This window comes from Amblyomma maculatum, chromosome 3 (assembly GCF_055883805.1).
Source record: "Amblyomma maculatum isolate TAMU_Amacu chromosome 3, ASM5588380v1, whole genome shotgun sequence".
NCBI lineage: Eukaryota > Metazoa > Arthropoda > Arachnida > Ixodida > Ixodidae > Amblyomma > Amblyomma maculatum.
This window is the reverse complement of record NC_139346.1, coordinates 165,695,275-165,715,268: the sequence shown is the minus strand read 5'-3', so window position 1 is coordinate 165,715,268 and position 19,994 is coordinate 165,695,275. Positions and strand designations below refer to the sequence as shown.

The following is a 19,994-nucleotide window of genomic DNA, read 5'->3' as shown; positions in this document are numbered from 1 at the left end:
AAACGGCGTCTGTATTTATAAATTAAAAAAGTTGCGACCAACGTCTTTTTCGAAACGAAGTGTGCGAGAGCCAAATCAACAAGCTTACAGATGTGCATTTTTAACGATATTTTTAGGTACGTTGCCGATTCAGGAAATTTTAAAAGAAGATTCTCAATTGATGTGAAGATCATCTTAGAAATATAATACCGCCCCTCAATATCAAAATTCCGAAAGCTGATTAGACAATTTTGAATAAATGATTGCGGAATCAATGAACTCAATATTATAGGCAATGTATACATTGCTGTACAACCTGCCTAAACAGACCGCTCCAAGTTATCTCTTCTAGTTCTTAATACACATATGGAAACTTTGCTAAAATAATCGCCCGGTAGATTCTGTACATTAGTTTTCAATCGGAGATTTGCGTGTGTGTTGCTAGATGTGTTTTCAGTATATTAAAATCATTTTTCTACGTTTTGTAGCCTTTTCTAGAATATTCAGATACAATGATTGCTTTTATGACGCGTTAAATTTTTATCACCGCCCTTTCACCACAAGTAAAGGGCAAAGCCAACATGCTGGTCCGAAAAAACGAAGATATAAACACCCTTGTCGATACTGCGGAGATAGAGGACAACCCGAGGTCCGAATTGCTCTTTAAGAGACGAATGATTTTATTTGTAAGGGGGTAGATGTGTTCTGTAAAATAGCGTAAAATATCGAACAGGTGTTACAATAGCGTTCGAGAAGCTGGCCCATTTCGATCATACTGTTTTCCTTGAAAGCACTGCAAAGAGCGATTCATATCAGTTTTTCGCAATCTGGGGGCAGAAATGTGAAGTTCTTTAGTATATATATATATTATTGCCCCCCTTATTGCTGCGATCTTGATTTGTGCTTCAGCCACATTCAAGCGATGCCTCATGAGTTACTTGGAGAGCTGTGCAAACTATACTAATTCTATTAATAATAATAATAATAATAATTGGTTCACAAGAAGGGAAAGGCGCAGTATCTGTCACACTTGCTCTGTGGACACCTGAACCGCGCCGTAAGGGAAGGGATGAAGGTGGGAGTGAAAGTGGAATGAGAGAAAGGGGAGCCGTAGTGGAGAGCTACGGAGTGATTTTTGACAACCTGGGAATCTTTAACGTGCGCTGACATCGCACAGCACACGGACGCCACTTCGTGTCACCTCCATCGAAACGCTGCCGCCGTGGTCGGGTTCGAACCCGGGAACTCCGGCACAGTAGTCGGGCGTCTTACCACTGCACCACCCCGGCGGGGCCTAATTCTATTCCCCGAATTCATTTCAAGGTACTCCTATAAACATAACACGCCTTATCTTCTCCTTCCAGAACTTGCATATCTAAGTGGAAAAAACAAGGCGTGCGACGACCTTGCTTCGAAGTCATATAAGCGGCTCTCATTCTTGGCCAACTCAGGCATTCTACAGTGCGCAATTCAGCCGAGCAACTGAACAGCCTACGCTTGTTTGGGTCTTGTACCCATGATTAGAACTCAATGTATCGCACGCACAACGCTGCGGACGCGGATCCCCTAGAAGAGTGATAAACTGTGGAGTTGGTCGAAACGCAGCCGCACATGTGCGTACAACCAATGGTTGCTCGCGTTTTATATCCGGGGGAAGATAACGATTTATTGCGGGAGGCAGTTCTTCTAAGTGATCAGTCATGCAAATGCCGGAGGTTTGAGGCACATACATGGAACGTTCATGTCCAAGAAGCATCGCCAGTCATATCTTTGCCACGTACACTTCTGGTTGGTAAACTCAGTGCTACTTTGTGCACAGTACTGGAAAACACACCCGCGCGCACCCCGGGGACGCAGGGACACTGCTGCAATATGCGACTGAAACTGGGTCTTGTCAGCGTCAACCAAAGCGGCTAAAAGCACAAGCAAGCGCGCTGACAGCTGTACCGTGACCCAGTTTGCGACATTAGGCGAGGCCGACACCTTATCAGGAAGCTGCCCGATGACAGCGCATATACATCACAGAAGATATGTATCGTTGACTGCGAAAGAGTAGCATGGCTTTGTGGTTGCCTCAGCTTTGCGCCGTGCACCTCTGCGCGCCCCTGGCCCCATTGTTATGTGTGAGCTTCCCTACACCGACATTAGCTCGCAAAAGAAGTGTGAACAGGGAAGGCGCTGGCGCGGATTTCCTGCTCGCTGCGTGCTTGCTGCATGTCGCTGTATGGATATAGAGGCCGGAGGACGCATTGCTGCGCATATGTCTAACGCACGTCTCTTTTTTTTTTTTCTTTTACGGCGAAAGCCTTTAAAAGCTCATGGGTGGTATGCGCAGATACTGTGCGCGTAATGTGTCCGCAGAATATTGGTGAGGTTCTGGTATATAGTTACCAACAGTTATAGTTAGTGATAGATTACAATTTAAATGAATAAATTGATTTACAGGAAAGGAAACGCGTAGCATCTGTCATGCTTTTGAAGAAAAGCTTCACTAGGCTAATGAACCAGAAACACATATAAAGCTCTGCCGGGGTGGTGCAGTGGTAAGACGCCCGACTACTGTCCGGAATACCCGGGTTCGAACCCGACCTCGGCGGCTGCGTTTCGATGGAGGCGAAACGAAGAGGCGTCCGTGTGCTGTGCGATGTCAGCGCACGTTAAAGATCCCCAGGTGGTCGAAATTTCCGGAGTCCTCCACTACGGCGTCTCTCATAGCCTCAGTCGCTTTGGGACGTTAAACCCCACAAACCAAACCAAACCATATAAAGCTCTGCATTAAACAAGCCGTATGGACGTGTCTTAGTGGTCTATAGGGGTAACATGAATGCAAGGAGCGTCCTGGTAGGCTGAGTCTGACATAACCATCCCATGTGAAACGAGAGATCCAAGTTGGCAGCTCCTGCCAGGGGAACACGGTCATGGACACGGACACGGACACAGCACTCAGCGATGAGTGGTTAGACCTGGCGTAGTATTCCTTTCGCAATAAAAGCCACAGCTGCGCATGCGCAAACCACGTGACGTCACAGGAGAGGAGCAGGTGGTCGGAGCCGCCGCAACCGCCGGCGCGACTCCGCTGGTTGACCTATAGCAGGTGCCGCGCGCTTTCACCGGGCTGCGTTTATGTCTATACAGAAGTGTAACGGTGATGATGATGTAGAATCGGAATAAAGTTTAATCTTAGTGATCTACGTCTGTAATCAATGTTTCACCGTGATGATAAGCCATGGAATGCAACCGTGAGCAACAAGGTAAGCCACAACTACACCAAGGAACTACAAGCTATGGCATCGCCGAAGCTTTTCGCTTCTGATATCCAGGCTTAACCAAGCTAAGCCACCACCAATTTTTTTCTTTGTACACCTGAATCGCGCCATCAGGAAAGGGAGGTGGAAGTGAAAGTAAAAAGAGAGAAAGAGGATCCGCAGTGGAGGGCTACGGAGTAATATGGAGTTCTAGAATAAGGGAGCTCAACCGGTTATGCGGATGAGGTAACAGCGTGACGACAATGCGCACGCGTGGAATGCTGAGATAAATGGGCGAGGGAAGTGGTAATCCGTCTGAGCATGCGCACTCGCGTCCCGCTATTCCTCTAACCGATAGTATGGTGGCTAGAAGGGGAGGTGTGAGCATCGTCGCGGGCGCGCCGTGTTCGGAGGCGTGCTGGTGTTTCATGCCGCCGCGGGGCGGCGCGCACGTCGCTACCGAGATCCATCGAGAGCACCCGCCGACCGCAGTCGCCGCACGTTTCGTTCCCTACAGACAGGTACTGGCACGTGTTTTCGCAATGTCTGTGGTGTGTTTTCTTAAATTTGGGATCGCTACGTACCGACTTGGCCATGCCACAGTGATGTCTAAACATCAAAGACACTGTTTTGCACCTGGATGCAAAGCGGGCTATGTTTCGGCCCGCAAACAAGGAAAGAAGGCGTCTCTCTTGGCTCTCTTACCTATTGGTTCAGTTTCAATAAGTTGAAAACGGATAGCATCATGGACCTCATCTCTTGCCTGTCTGTGAAGAGATTAAATATGGTCGGCTGTGAGCAGCACAAAGTGGAAGTGACAAATGAAATCATTCGCTTCTTCACACTGACAAAGATGCATTTTCTTGTTGCTGGAGAAAATGCATCCAATCAAAAAAAAAAAAAAAAAGAGAGAAAAGATGAAGTTCTTGAAGTTGAGACGTACTACTTAAATTCATAATGTTAACACAGCCAACAAGTTTTTTTTTTCATGGTATTGTACACTACCCACATTGTGTCGTCAGTTGTGAATTTTTTTGTAATGTCTTCTTCACATTGTTACAAAGGTCCCAAGGTCCCAGGCTGTGTTTCGTAAATTCGTTTATGAATGCATCTGTGTTTGCCAATCAAACCTCAATGCCATGTGTGTATGCCCATTTAGCATTGCATATTAACTTCTTTTTACTTGCCTTATTTATTTCCTTGAGCACAGTTTTTGTATAACTTGCAGTTCTACCCTACATTGATGCATATTTTCTGTTCATTTTCTTTTGATGGTGTTTTTGATGTTCAGTTGTAAGAGTGCGTCAAATAAAAAAATGTCTTATTAAAGCTTGTACGATATAAACCTAGCTTTTTGATGTGCAAGTCATCAAAACAAAGCATTCAGGTATGGTTGCTGATGCTTCTACCTGAATTGAGACGTCATGGAGAACACTGCGGCGTCAAAGCAAAAACTGCACGGACGTTGTTTTGGTGACAAGCTCACGGCAAGTCATTTCATTTGATTCACCATCTTCCAGCGCTTCGGGGTGCCAGCGGCGCACGCAGCTAATATGCAGGGAAGCAAGTTCAAACATAGTTTTCAGTGCCAATACATGCTTTGCAGCGAGCCGTGAGAAAGTGTGCCAACTAGCCTTTGTTGTACTTTGTACGGTATCGTGAAATAGCTGCAACGGAAAGCAACTGCTACGGCTGCTACGCGCGCGCGTGCGTGCGGCGGGCGTCTCGGAGCCGACGGCAGCGCCGCCGCAATGGGATGAATTCTCGCTCCCTCTCCGGCGTACCGATGCTGACACCTCCCCTTCTAGCCACCATACCGATAGGGTGTCCCTATTGTAGATTTAATTTCGACCACTTGGGGATCTTTAAAATGCGCTAACATCGCACAGCACACGGACGCCTCTCCGTTTCGCCTCCATCGAAACGCAACCGCCGGAGGTCGGGTTCGAACCGGGGTACTCGGCACAGTAGGGGAGAGAAGGCAGGAGGGGGAGGGAAGTGAATGGAAACAGAAAACGGATGAGAAAAACAATGATATCCTCTCATCATCTCTTTCTAAAGAGATGCTCTTCTTCCCTCTTTATCGCTCTCCCTCTCTTTCTCATCACTATCGTTATATATTGAGCCGCCGGCGGTCGGGCTCGAACCTGGGTTCAGTTCAGTTTAGTCGTTCAGTCGTGTCCGACTCTTCGTGACCCTATGGACCATGTCACGCCACGCTTTCCGGTCTCTCACTATCTTCCTAACATCACATAACTTCATCTGCAGTGCCTCGAGGATGCCATCTAACCAACGCGTTCGCTGCCTACCCCTTCTCCGGCGACCCTCAACCTTTCCCAACATCAAATCTTTCTCCAGCGACTCCTCTCTTCTCATCAGATGACCAAAGTAGCTGAGCTTTAACTTTAAAATTTGACCCTCCAATGAGCAGTCAGGGTTTATGGTCGACAATATCGACTGATTTGATCTTCTGGCAGTCCAAGGAACTCTCAAGAGTCTTCGCCAGCACCACAATTCAAACGCGTCAATTCTTCGGCGGTCAGCCTTTTTCACAGTCCAACTCTCGCATCCATACATCACAACTGGAAAGACCATAGCACGAGTTATACGGATCTTGGTTGGCAGACTAATGTCTCTGCTCTTTACTAGGCGGTCAAGGCTAACCATTGCTCTCTTTCCCAGAAGCAGGCGTCTCCTAATTTCATGGCTGCAGTCTCCTTCCGAGGTAATGGTATAGTGCTCTAGAAGATTGGGCAGTGTGTCGACCGCGCCGCGAAATGCATGGGAGCGAGGGGCCGCTTTTGCGATGACGGAGGCGCCGCAGCGCAGAGGGCGCCACCAGCAACTGGTGTGTCAGCCGTCCGAGCGCCCGCGTATGCGCGCTGTGCGGCGGGGCGGATACCGCGCGAACTGTACGTTCTTGTTTGCTTGTGCGTCGTCTCGAGGTGTTCGCGACAAGATTTTACAAATGTGCTGGTTAACGGTGCTCAGTGCTGTTAGCAATCACCTAATTTATTTTCCATTTTGGCCGTCGGCAACACCTCGGGGAAGTAACGTGACAGGAGTTGGCTCCCAAGAAAACAGCTTGGAGAGGGCCGGCGTACGACTCGCACAGCACGCTTCACTCGCCGTACAGCTTGCTTTAGCATTCATAAAGCACCTAATTCATGTCCAAAATGTAGTTTTGAAACGAGGGCGGTGTGGAGGCAGGATGTATGAAGAAGTGAAACATACAACACGGATACCAGGGAGGGAGAAAGGGGTTGGTGGAAGGCACGCAGCGCCGTGAAAAGAGCGACCGCGAAAGGTCAAGAATTTTCGTGCGGCACGGCAAACGCATGACAAAGAAAGCAGGCAGCTAAAGACTAAGAAAAATGGAGATATATTAAAACAATAAAAAAAAGAGGAAACAACGGAGCATAAGAACCAAATGAAGGCCCTGGAAGAGGAAAGCGCACAAACAGGCTGCAATCGAACGCGTATAAAGATAGAAGCATCGAAATTTAAGAGACAATTTGTGAACTAGAAGCAACCAGAAGCAACCCACAGCAGCATCCATGCTTTCGCATTACTCCAATGTAGATTCTGCAGTGCTGTAATATTTTTTTATAACTTAACTGTACACTAATGTAAGAACACACTATTTTCTTTTCTCTCCATAAGCTGAAACATTGTTGCAACGGGTAGCTTTATAGATACCCAGAGATGTGCGCTATACTTAAGACATTTAATCTCAATGCGTTATAGTTTAACAATGACCTAATTGTTCCAGAAAATGTTTCCATTCTAGGGAGCTCAAGCCACCGGTAATATGCAAGTCATTGCCTCCAGAAGATCGCTGTAGTCCTATTTTATGTGCATAAAAAAAATGAATAGCTTTGAAAAAGAAATAACGATGGAAAATAGAGGACGCAGAGGCTATAGGGTATGCTTAATTCGCTTTCGCTAGATCATCCTTCTGCGAAAGAGGGGTTGTGAGGCCGGCACGGTTTCTCACCACGAACAAAAATAGCGCCATAGGTTCGAAGCTAGGTCGCAATTTACTCAAAAATTTGGCTCGGATGCACGGTCCTTTTCGACTGCTTTGCACTTCAGATTTTGCAAACTTCCTGTAAAATGTGAAGGTTCAAAAAGTTTACCTACTTGGAGCACCAGAAAAGCTCCCACATGAAGCAATGAAATTTAATGTGTTTTTGCGGCTTCGCTCTTTGCGAAGTAAGCGAATCACGACAATAGTTCCCAAAAGGAAAATAATTAAATTCCCTTGGAAGTATTTCACGTGTAATATCAACCTTGTTAACAATTATAGTCTGGTTAGTACTGCAAAGAGCACCCGCGGCCCGATTATATATAGCCCGGTAAGCAGTAGTTGCAAGTATATCCAGTCGATTACTCATATTCCCCCCCCCCCCCCCCCCCCCCTCATACCACACACTCAAAGAATAAAAACGCATTATGTCCGCATTTGATTTTGGCATATTTTGGCATTATATTAATTGCTTGCGTATTAGGTGCTCATCTTTTTAGCATTTTTCCGCTTTCTCTCAGTGCGCGCCAAGAACTGCATTATACCTGCCAATTCGACGCGCAATTATCAGTGCTTTTATTTTTGTTTGTTTGCTCTGTACCATTTGATGCCAGTAAAGCGTCCGCACTCAAGTGCCTACTATGAACGTATTAGGTATGTGACAGGTTTAATATGTCACATTTTATTTGAAGTAATGCCCTAGCTTTACTTGACTTTTTCTTTTTTTTTTTCATCTAAATAGCTGGTTCACCCTTTGGTTAGTAGTAGTACAAGACTTTATTGCTTTGGTTATGTTAATCACGAACAAAGAATGAATGCTTGAGTCGCGTATACCTTGTTTATTTTTTTTATTTTTTTGCCGGTAAATACCACAGTGCTTTAAATTAGTACGGTAGTGAATAAATGTGTTTTGCTCGCACACTGTATTTGTAATTTCTATAAGCGGGGATTAGGGCACATAAAGAACACCGATTTAAGAGATATATCAGATTACTGACGATTTAAGATAAACGTTTTTATGTATTAATAAGCGCAAGCTGCAAAATGGAAGCAGGTGTTCGTAAATAAGGTTTGTAAAAAATAATTGTTCCTAAAAAGGCCTTACGAAGCACAAGCTTTGATTCGCATGTACACTGTTTTTCACCGCGTGCTAATAGCGCTCCTGGGCAGTAGCCTTTATTCCCTTACTGGAAGAATGCAAAACACCACGCTTCGTTGCAAACATTAATTACAAACTGCTCATCTGGACGATTTGTATTTGTCCGCAGGAAGAAATGTTGAGAGTTTCAGATAGCGATTGAAACATCGCGCGCTGCTCCGAAGGACTACCCAAGCATGCACGATGTCTCCAGATAGACGTAAAAGAAGGGCAGGGATCAGTTTAAGCACCTGGAATAAGTAGCCTCTTTATTATATCACACTAATTGCGTAGCATCTGAAAATCGCTCCAAAGAGCACCGCACCCCTCCTATGTACCCCCGCTATCCCGCAGCCGCTACGCGCCGAGCGGCGAACGTGGCACCCCTGTTGCACGTCGCGCCCTCTTGCGGGAGTCGGTTCTTGTCATCGCAAAAGCGGCCCTCTCTCCGGCGCCGGTCGTCACACTGCCCAATATTCTAGAGCACTATAGTAATGGTACTCCGGCGCAATAGATACGATAGTGATGAACAAGAGACTCCCTTGAAAGAAAGGCTCCTTCTTTCTCTCTCTCTCTCTCTCTCTTCTCGAGGAATCAGGGGCGTTCCAAGATCGCAGCAGGGCGGCCAAAATGATTTTGCCCTGGTGCACCCAAGGTGACTTAAGGGCTCCCCTGAATTTTTTGTAGCGAAAGCTACACTGCGGCAAGTTTTCAAGCCGTCGGAGTGGCACTCTGGCACCGTGGAAGACGAAGCAGAAGGAAAATAAGAAGAAAAATAATAAGGGAAAGAAGAAGGTAGAGGCGAACGACAACAGCGAGTTGGTAGGATAGAAGCGTTGTGACGGCGGTGTGCCCCGGAGTTCGATGTAGAAACGATGTCATACCACTAGAAGTCTCCTACACCCGAATGAGAATGATCAACGACGAGATGCAAGGGGTGCTTATACGTGGAGTGGTTTCCCTGTGGCATTAATAAAGCTGAAACCGTAAACTACTATGCACAAAAGCCATGTGTTTACCTAAGCGTAGCCATGCATATTGCATTCACGTAACTACAGTTTCAACCACAAGTTAAACCACAGCTAATTGTTTTCTTCATATCACATTCGAACAAAAAAGAACGTTTCAGTTCGCTCAGTTCAACGAAGATAACGTGCTGCTAGCGCGGCTCCTGGGGCATTTATAGAATTAATATCAACGAATTTTCGCGTACAAAATCAATTACGTGCTGAAAATACGTATGAGAAAAGAAACAGTGGAAGAGTCTGGATTCAACAAAACCTACGGTTCTTCACCTCGAACTTTTTTGAATATAAAAGCACATTTGAAAGATCTCACTCACATCAGCTTGCCTGTTGGTTTTTTTGACATTTATTACTTATGAATCCCTGATCAGGTGAATATCAAAACGCGTTCAGCCAATTCCTATGCCAAATGCTACGAGGATACGAAGACGTTCTTGCAGCTTGTGCGACTGAGATGGGAGCTCAGGATTTGGCCTATATTGACGACGATCCCATGAAGGCTACATTTCGGTACCTGATTCGTAGATGAATGCGACCACAGCAGGCAGGCAGCACTCGTGTCCAGCTTCATCCACCCGTCACTAGCGGGCAACTTAGAAGGTGTACGGGTGTCTACACAGGGTAAAGTTCCGTAGCTTTTGTATGGGATCTCGGAATCGCTCACCGCAGCCTCTCGTTTACCTCGAGGCGCTTGTCTCATTTAATAATTTCATCGCTTCCACAGCTATAGAGACAGCGTGAGACGGAGCAAGAGCATAATGTACCTCTGCGTCAAACTTGATAAATTAATAAACGAATGATAATTTCTTACGAAAGCTACAAGAGCAATCGTGCGCCCCCTGTCGAACACAGCTAGTGTTCCTTTGAACGCAACGAAGTTCACCGGAGTTCTATAATTGGTTTTCAGGAAAGGGAAGGCGCGGACAAATCGAGATTTTCACTGTGAGCAAAGGGAAGGCGCAGTATCTGTCACTCGCGGAATATCGCTGATGCATCGCGCGAACAGATTTCGCGTCGGCGAGATTTTCACTGTGAGTATAGAGAGGCTTTCGCCTCAACTACTGGTTCACAAGAAGGGAAAGGCTCGGTTTCTGTCGCACTTGTTTCTGCGGACACTTGAGGTCGTTTTGGGGTACCACCGAGACCTCACACCGGCGACCGGGTTTTCGCGTAATGAGGCTAGTAAAGCTTTGACTTTAAAACAGGTTCGCTGCTAGTCGATAATAATAGACGAATAATCACTGACTCTGTCCCAATATAGTATTCCCATTAATGTTTCTTGAACACGTACGTATGCGAGTGTTTCGTCAGGAAAATCCTAAAACTCAAATTTCTTCACAGTGTATATGAAAATAACTCTGATATAGATAAAACACTGTTTAAGAAGGTAATAAAATTAGAGCTTATCAGTGCCGTACTAATTTGTTCCTAACACGATTACGATTGAAACGAACTTCCTATTGAAGTGATGGCTGCGGCTAGTATGATTCAATTGGGAATTTTGTTCACTGACTGTTATTTTATTGATTTCTGAATTTGTGCTACTGTGTCAAGTTTTTTGTTTCGCTATATTTCAGAAATTCACTCCGTGTTTTGTTATCTGTAAAAAAAAAAAAAAAAAGAAGGTAACTCGTCACTTTGTCAGGTTGTTTTTTCTTTGTTGCTGTTTTTCAATGCTTACATGTTGTTGGGTTTACTGATGCATTTCATTGTATGACTCCCTGTATTTATACCTCCCCCCTCCCCTACACTGATGCTGCCCAGGCGATGTGGACATACCTATTATTAAGAAAAAAGAAATTATACCCCTTGATTATACCGATAGAGACGTTAGTGACTGCCTCAGAGCTTTCCAGATCTTCCAAAGTATCGTCGCCATCGTGATCAGGAGGCAAATGGTCAGGCTTTATGACGGAAGCGAAAGGTAAAAAACTAAAAACTAAAACGGAGAAAACTGCGACCATTGTAACTCGCCCATCTCCATTTAGTTAACAGGTGACGACAACGGAATCGAATTGATGTTCTGAAAAGTCCAAACCACCAGCGGAAGGAGCACATATTTTTGTGAAAGCACAACGGTAATGCTGTTCGATGGTACTTAAAATTCTCTATATTGTGAAATGCGGGATGTTATTATTGAATAAATTGAAAAATTTGGGGGTAATTTTGCATCATTTTTGTATGCATACTGCTTCTGCTGAACACATCGCAAAATTTCGTGCACCGTAGGTTTTGCTCTACTAAACTCTGGGGACAATTTTGCAACAGACCATTAAAGGCTGTGCATCCTGTGCTCGTGGTCTCCTGTTCTATTTGCTATGCAAGATACCGTAAATTATCTAGCACCAAAGCGGGCAGAAGTTCGATCGTTCTATTCTCGGATAGGTTGATTTGCATCCAGCTCAAGAAACTACTCGTGAACAAAGAAGCATATGCCACTCACCGTTGTGTGGTCCTGCGCTGACCTTGACGGAGAGGCAGGCCTTTTCGGCCGAAGCCAGATCCGTGCCGGTGGCCTTGACGTCCCATGATAGCAGTCCTGCGAATTAAAGGACAGAAAACAAATGAAGTTACCTTCCCCGTCATAGACATAACGCACCGTGTGTACATTATTCTGAGTGCTTTTTTTTTTTTTCTTTTCGGTCATTCTCGGAAACAAACTGCTCCTCACGTAATCAAGCGTAGCGATGTAGTAAGCAAAGAAAAACGCTTTGAAGAAACATATTCTGTGTTTTCAAGGCATTCTGTGTAATACAGGGCTTTCTATGCAAATCACATGTGTTGTGCAAGAAGCAGGCCTAAATTGCCCCCCCCCCCCCCCCCCCCCCTCCGCCTTCCCCCATAATCCCACGGTAATCACGAGTGGCCACGAGCTTAAACAAGAGATCTCAGCCCACTCATTGTCGAAACGAGAAAGACCCAGAGAGGGCGGATTAGAACAGAGGCTGCACACGGTGGAATAAAGGTGTGGTAACACGGTGATTAAGGGCGCCCTGATTAATGCAGACCAGTAGGCTGCACTTTCACAGTAGCCGCTGCTAGTGGAGCCGAACAATGCACGACAAAGCTTTCCAGTTGAAGCACAAAGCCGAAAAAAAAAAAAAAAGCGGAGGGCACTGTGAGCTTCTTGCTGCAATTTCCCCTGCATTCATACAGCGCATGCGCTAGAGTGAGCACGATTTGAGGGGCGGCGACTGGCGCAACGCCAGAGTATTGCGGGAGAGGGCGCGACCGCAACATTCGCGCCGCCGACAGCGATTAGCGCGTCGCCCTCGCCAATGACCCCAGCGAACTACAGCCAGACAGCTCGGATGTGCTCCGCAGCACGACCAGGCCTTGGCAGTTGGGCGCAGTGCGGTACCGGCAGTGCCCACACGCGCACAACCCCCGTGAATCACAGTAGGGCACTACATCTTACCATCATCATCATCATCATCATCATCATCATCATCATCATCATCATCATCATCATCATCATCATCATCATCATCATCATCATCATCATCTCACGCATATGCACTACAGGAAGAATGCATCTTAGTGTGATTACAATACTGCCCTTCAGCTGCGAGTATGCAATCAATCTGCACCTCAAAACTTCGCGATTTGTCCCATTTAATTACCTTGTGGAATTACATCCGCTTCTCTAGGAACCATACTCCGCGCACGTCCATGTTCATTTTCCTCTTGTTATTTCGGCTAGGATATCGTTAGCCCTCCGAGTTGAGGACAATTCAGAGGGCTATGGAACGAAAAATGGTAAGGGTAACATTAACAGATAAGAAGCGTGCTGAGTGGGTCAGAGAAATAACTCAAGTTACTGACATTCTAGTGGAAATTAAGAAGAAGAAATGGGCATGGGCAGGACATGTAGTGCGAAGAGAGGATAACCGATGGTCGCTTAGGGTAACAAACTGGATTCCAAGAGAAGGAAAGCGTAGCAGCGGGCGGCAGAAAGTTAGGTGGGCAGATGAGGTTAAGAAGTTCGCAGGGGTCAATTGGATGCAGCTAGCACAGAACCGGGTTAATTGGAGAAATATGGGAGAGGCCTTCGCCCTGCAGTGGGTATAGTCAGGCTGATGATGATGATGACGATGATGATGATGATGATCGTTAGCTAGCACTTGTTCCTTTAGCCACTATGATGTTGTTCAGTCTCTATGTCTTACTGCCATCGTCGCATCGTCGGTGCCATAATTTCAACCAGAAATCTGCTACATTTTGCCTCAGAGAAGACCGGCAGCAACACTGCTCCATTTTTTGCGCTTCTGAGTTCGTCGAACTTAATGACGTTCCCTTTCGGGGTATTCAATGCTGCACGAACAAATAATTCCAAGACCGTTTGGTGTGCGCACTGACGTTCGCTGCACCTAAATGGCAAGCCAGAGTCCATTGCCAGCAGGCTGACGACTTGTGCTGCACATGGTGCCGAGTACAGCAGAGTACGTGCTCTCGCGAATGCTATTATCGGACGGCGAACTGGCAGCGTCGATATAGCACGACGCCAGCTGCGAACGTAATAATGACGTCCTCCTCTGCCTCCAGCGATGCGGTTACGATAATCAAGCCAATCGATGGCAAGTAGAGTAAACGGAAGATGGGGCTGCTGATTTACCAAGCTCTATGCGCAAAAAAAAGGACAAAGAAAAAAGATAGAGAACAAGTTGCCTTGCGTCAAGTACTATGACACCTCGTAGCCAACTTTGACAGTTTGACACACACTTTGCGTGCCCCCTTGACGATGGCGCACATTTTTAATGTAATAAAGGAATGAGTACTCATTGACATCCACCTAAGCTCTGCCGTACAGCTAGAAACTTGTTTTAAACTGCTTAGATTTCCTTTGTGAACGTACGGCTGCGCTTACGTGGGTGCGATTAATTAATCACTCCCTTATTGCAAATTCGACTCCACTTCGGGGGATTCCTCTGAACTTTGGACTAACACATGTTTAATGTACGTCATCTACATCCTTTGACTTTAACCGACCTCTCAATTTCCTCTTTCTCCTTTGTGCCACCCTTTTCCTTCGAACAGTGCAGAATGGTTAACTTCTTTTTCCTTTCTCTTTGTCTTGTAAAGTGGTGCAGGATGCCTGGTCGGGTGCACCGCGCACCGCTTGAAAGTCGCGCCAAGGCGCATACCATGCTTTATGAAGCCGTCAGTTAAAAAAAATAAAATAAAAGAGGGACATAATTAGGAACTCGGGGAAATGTAGACAGCGAGTAGCAAACAGTAAGCTGGAAAGAAAGACTCAGCTCCGATTGTGAATACACGGGGCTAACGTTTATTCTCGTCAAGCACACATGCTTTGAGCGTTTACAGTTTTTAGAAAGGTGCACCCCGACTTGAACCCGTAGCATGATGGGGCAGCGCCGAGACTTGACCAAAAGGAATTATATCATTGCCGACTATAGCATAACCAAAAGCCATACTACGCACGACAGTTGGGTGCTCTACATAATTAGCAAAATATTTTTTTATGCATTATTAGATGAACTAACCGCGGCAGCTAGTCAAACTGCCCTATAATTTCAACTCTGGTATTAGTGAACGAACATCAGGTAGTTATACGTAAATGATATGTGCACAATAGCTGCGGCTGCATTAATTGTGCGGTACTTCACCATGAAACGCAAAGAGCACACAACTGAGTCGTTCAGTAAGCTGTAGATAGAATTAATTTCATTAGGCATAGTGCAGCGACGTTATATAACATAAATCAATGTGCAGTGCAGGGTCAGCTTAAAGAGACCGTGACGACAAGTGGAAGTTCATTTAATTAATATATTACGTAGCTGTACTGAAAGAGACGCCAGTTCTAAAATGGAGCTTCAAGGATTTACACAAATTTGCACAAGGATTTACACACATGTTAACCGCGCATGCGTATACAGACAGTGTTTTACGCGCGGATCCAAGAAGCCAGACTACAACGACATATGCTAAATGGTGATTGTTGAGCTCGTTTCTGGTTTCAGAATACGGGTTAGAATTGAGAGCAGAGAAAATTATTAAATTCAATTTGCACAGAAACAGCTGCACCTTGTGCTGCCAGATAAGCATGAACAATACCCAAAAAGAGGCATAAAAACGCATACATTATCCCCTTTCTCTCTTTCCACTTTCGCTCCCACCTTCATCCCTTCCCTTGCGGCGCGGTTCAGGTGTCCACTGTGCCTTTCCCTTCCTGTGAACCAATTATTTATTATTAAAATTACATTAAAATTGATGTAATTGCCCTTGTCGTCTTTTCAACAGCCATTTATATTGCTTCGATGAACGTCGACGTAGTTGAGGCGTCTGCACGATTTACAAAATTTTCAAGTTGGCCACGCACGTTCTTGTGAAATGCAGGTGTGTGCCTCGTGATTTTATTACAATTAGCATGAGTCGAAATAATTCCCGCACCAACGGCTCAGGTGTTGGGTGTTTCATTGAGATTGCCATCGCCACACTTTATATAGAATTGACCCCGCATTGTTCACGCTCGAGTACAAGCCAGTCTCCCATCAGTCACAAATTATCACTCTTCCAACAAACAAATACTGCCCAGTTAAAGTACCGCTCTACTGGAGCCTTCCCTTTTTACGTAGTGCGCTCGCACCCACGAGCATTTCAATAAAGCCGTCGTTGCTATCTCCAAGTTGGGTAGTGCGTGATGACAAGTTCCCGCACTAAAAGAAAAAAAAAGAAAGTGGAATGGACGGACGAGAATAATTTTATGAGCGGGCGAAGCAGGATCATCCCCAATATCCCTGTTAAAGGTATAGCGGAAGGGCTAATATTAATAAAAAAGAAACAATGACAGCGCAGAAAGTGGCAGTTCCGCATTTTATTACTCTTGTCAGTATGAACCATGCAGACCTCCCTACCGGCTCAGCGCTCTCTGGGGCGGCGTGGCAAATTATTCAAATGATTTAACGGCGCCACGCTGGCCCCCGCGGCCCGGCGGGGCTCTCCGCAATATTACTCTCCCGACATATCCCCTCGCGTGTCTCGCAGACAAAAGCGAAGGATCTGGGGAGAAGGGGTCAGATAGACCGCTCTGCCTGTCTGCCGCAACAACTGCAGAAGCAGAAGCAACAGCATTTCCCGGTCCCCTGCCCTCATCACAGTGCCCCACGCGATCTCCGGGAACGTTCTTTCCTTTTATCCCCTACGTGCCGTCCCCCCTCGGTACACCTCCCTGCCCTTACACCCAATTTCCTTACCCCCTCTCCCTCCTCCCGCCAAGGCACGATCGCATGGCGTAGGTGGCAGCTCGGAAGTGGGCGTGCGGGATCACCCTCCTCTTTTTCTCTTCTTTCTCTGGCGCCGCCGTCTGGGAGCGCCTACAACCTCGATCGATGCCGGCGAGACGGCGCTACCGACGCAACTTTCTCATGGCTAAGGTTAGGCCTAGTAGGAGCAAAGGGGGCAGAGTGAGAATCTGTCCACACCTTCACGTATTACCTTTCAGGCTTTCCTTAATCGCTTTGCCACAACTTGTCACCGGCATGGAATACACACAGCACGGCTGATTTGCTGACCTTACTTTAAAAATAAAGGGGGCGGGGGAGGGGGGGGGGGGGCAGATAGTTTGTTTTGAGTAGAAAAAAAAACCCAAAAAGTGATACATGATTTGTGTTTTTGCACTTTCGCCTGTGTGCTACTAGAAAAATCGGCCACTGATAGTGCGCGAGTACTATTAGAGTATAGGAGAGCACGAGATTTTGCCTAAAGGTTTATTCATAAGCAAGCGATTGAAATAACTCAGCGGCGAGGGGCAGCGACAGACAAAACATTTCCAATGTATCGGAACTGCATCGCTCTGAAAACAGCTGGAAACAGTTTTTTTTTTTTTTTTTTGCGTCGCCGCGGCAGAAATCGATAGCGTATTAGTTTGCATGTCAAACAGGCTTAACGATCTACGAGTTAATATGGGACGCAGATGCAACTGCGTGCAGTGGCACGTTTCTTAAGTATATATGAACAGTCACCGGAATAACAACAGAATGGAATAATTTCCTACTTGACGCGTTCATTCACAGCAATAAATGTCCCGAAAGAAGAAAAAAGGACTAAAATTGCTTTGACATTACCAGTGAACCAATTTTTCGCGTGTCAAGAATTCTTTTTCTCTCCTGACACTGTTCTTATTTTTGAGTGACATTATAGCCATGACTCGCAGCATTATGTTAAAAAATAGGAAGTTCCGAATGAACACTTTCCGCACACGCTGATCCCCACTATGGTATAAATACACACACGATCGGATGAGGGAAAGATACCCAAAATTTCTCTTTGCTTTTGAAGCAAAAATAAAAAAGACTAGCAAACAATGCAACCACACCAAGGCAAAGAACACAGCCTGGCGAAATATACTTACTCTCATTTTTTAAAGCTCACTGCTGCTCCCTTGCGTTTTCTTTTTAAGTTTTCTCTCCTCTGGACCAGCTAAATCCACTAAACATTTCTCTGGCCTATTTTTCAAATGCTTCCAAAGAATATCAACTTTTCTGGCGAGCATTGTAGTGGGTTGCAGGAGAACAGGACAGGCAATAAAAAAAGAGAGAATAAAGCGATATACACCTTTAAAAGGAGAAATAATAAGGGCGGTTTGATGGTGTATCGACTGTAGCCGCAGGTGTTATCGAGATGGGGACGTAAGCCGTTTACAGGGCAGGACGGCGGACTCAGACCGCTCGGCCATCGTATCCCCGCGGGCCTGGAATTAGGTACCGCGGTGGTACACCGACCGCAGGTGTGGATCTCATTTCGGCGCGCAGGCGCCCCCCGGCTGCCTATCCGAGCGCCACCTTAAAGTATCTAAAGGGGATGGAAAGGGGGGGGGGGAGGCGAAAATATTGACCGTGTTACGAAAAGCGCGGTGTGCCCCCCCCCCCCCCCCCCCCCCGCCAAATGTGTTCTTGTTTTTGTTTTTAATTTGACGTCCCAGCATATTATAAATGAACGTGTACAGGAACTAGAGGTGTGCACAGGCCGAAATTTTGAACCTGAGCCCAGCCCGGTACCGACGCTAAAGACCCGAGCCCGACCTGGCCCCACTCTGAAAGTGCCTGAGCCCGGCCCGGCCCGGCGCTCAGATTTAAAGCCCGGGTCCAGCCCGGAACGTCATGCTGTAATTGCAGTTGAAGCGACAATATAGAGGCAAATATTTTCCATATAACTTAATCCACGACCTTGAAATCTTGAGTTCTCACTTTTGAAATGACAAGTTTGGTGAATATACACCAGAATTCTTCCTACGTATAAATAACGCATTGGGCAAAAGCAAGTTATGCATTGAACTGAGACATTTGCGGAGCTCCTGGATAATGAACCCGGCAGCGCTGAAGTGTCTTTGGCTGGAAGAATTGTGGCTGGAAGAATTAAAAGTCTCTTTGATAGAAGGCAAGTTTTCGGTAGGCAGCTTATTTGCTTCTCCAAAAGCGCGCTAGTTCTAAACCTAAACAAACCACAAAGGGGTTGACTTTGTGGCCAAATACTCGGTGAGCTCGCCTGGCTCACCGTGTGCCTTTGAAGTGAACTTTTTGCGATAAGAGAAACAAGAGGGAACTCTTGCATCGCAGAAGCTTTGAGTTATGTTTCGCTTCAAACGAGGCCATGCCGAGGCAGGACCACAACAGAGACGTTTGATAGGCGACAGCGTGGCGCGAATCTTTAAACGGATACCTAAACATCAGTGGCGGTGTTACCCAAGCGGGTAACACAATTTACTGTATGGATTACTATCATGGCATGGAGGTCTGTTCAAGACAGAGAAAATCCAGTGAACGTTTATTACTCAGGACATTAAAACTTTATAAGGAAACTGCGCGTGCGGGCAGAACAAAGGGGGAATGTAGGCACGACGAGGGCAGAATGACAAATTAGGTTAAATGAAATGACACCTCCTGCCTATAATTACCAACAATCCTTGTGAGGTCACTGGAAGCGATTGCTGGGAAGTATTTACCAGAACACTGCTAATATTACGATAGGAAAGAGAGAAAAAGTTTTACACACTGCTGTTAAAGAAGGCAGCTAATCGGTCATATCAAAGACCGAAAGGCCTGTGAGATTCTTGAAGACGCGAAAGTGCTGAGATATGGCTCGGACACGTGCTTAAGCGATCGGCTCCGATGGACTCATTCAGTAAAAAGGTGAAAATTCTTGGTCCGGCAAAATTATTTGGTGGCGTGTTTGACAGTACGTAATCCGCATGCAGATCTTTGCTGATGATAAGGAGGGCGTTGTTTTCTAAACTTCAGCTGTAACCTGCGTTCTTCCTTTCTACACATACTCTATACCATCACTATTATCTGTATTAGTGCAGTTCTTGTTTTAAAATTCCATTCTTTCTTTTCTTTCTAAGTTTCTTTCTAAGGATAATCATTTGTTTCGGTTGTGTGGTGCTTGCTATTATCTCCTTGGCTGTTGTTATATATTGTCCACTCTGCTTGGCCCTCGGGGTGCAGTATATTGAAAATAAATAAGTAAATAAATAAATAAAATCGTACCATACCTATCAACTCGTCCCTTATCATATGCACTCCTTGTATCTATGAATATGCAAAAGCATATGAAAACATACA

The 19,994-nt window shown here is 45.8% G+C and overlaps 1 protein-coding gene across 1 annotated transcript in view; it reads right to left on the bottom strand.

Moving 5' to 3' along the window:
- LOC146196751 (uncharacterized) overlaps window positions 1-19,994 on the bottom strand; it is a 139,286-nt gene that overhangs the window by 24,107 nt on the left and 95,185 nt on the right. Inside the window, exon 2 of the mRNA XM_084598497.1 lies at window positions 11,858-11,953. Within this exon, the coding sequence (XP_084454623.1) occupies window positions 11,858-11,953 (96 nt within the window). The remainder of the gene's footprint in view (window positions 1-11,857; window positions 11,954-19,994) is intronic.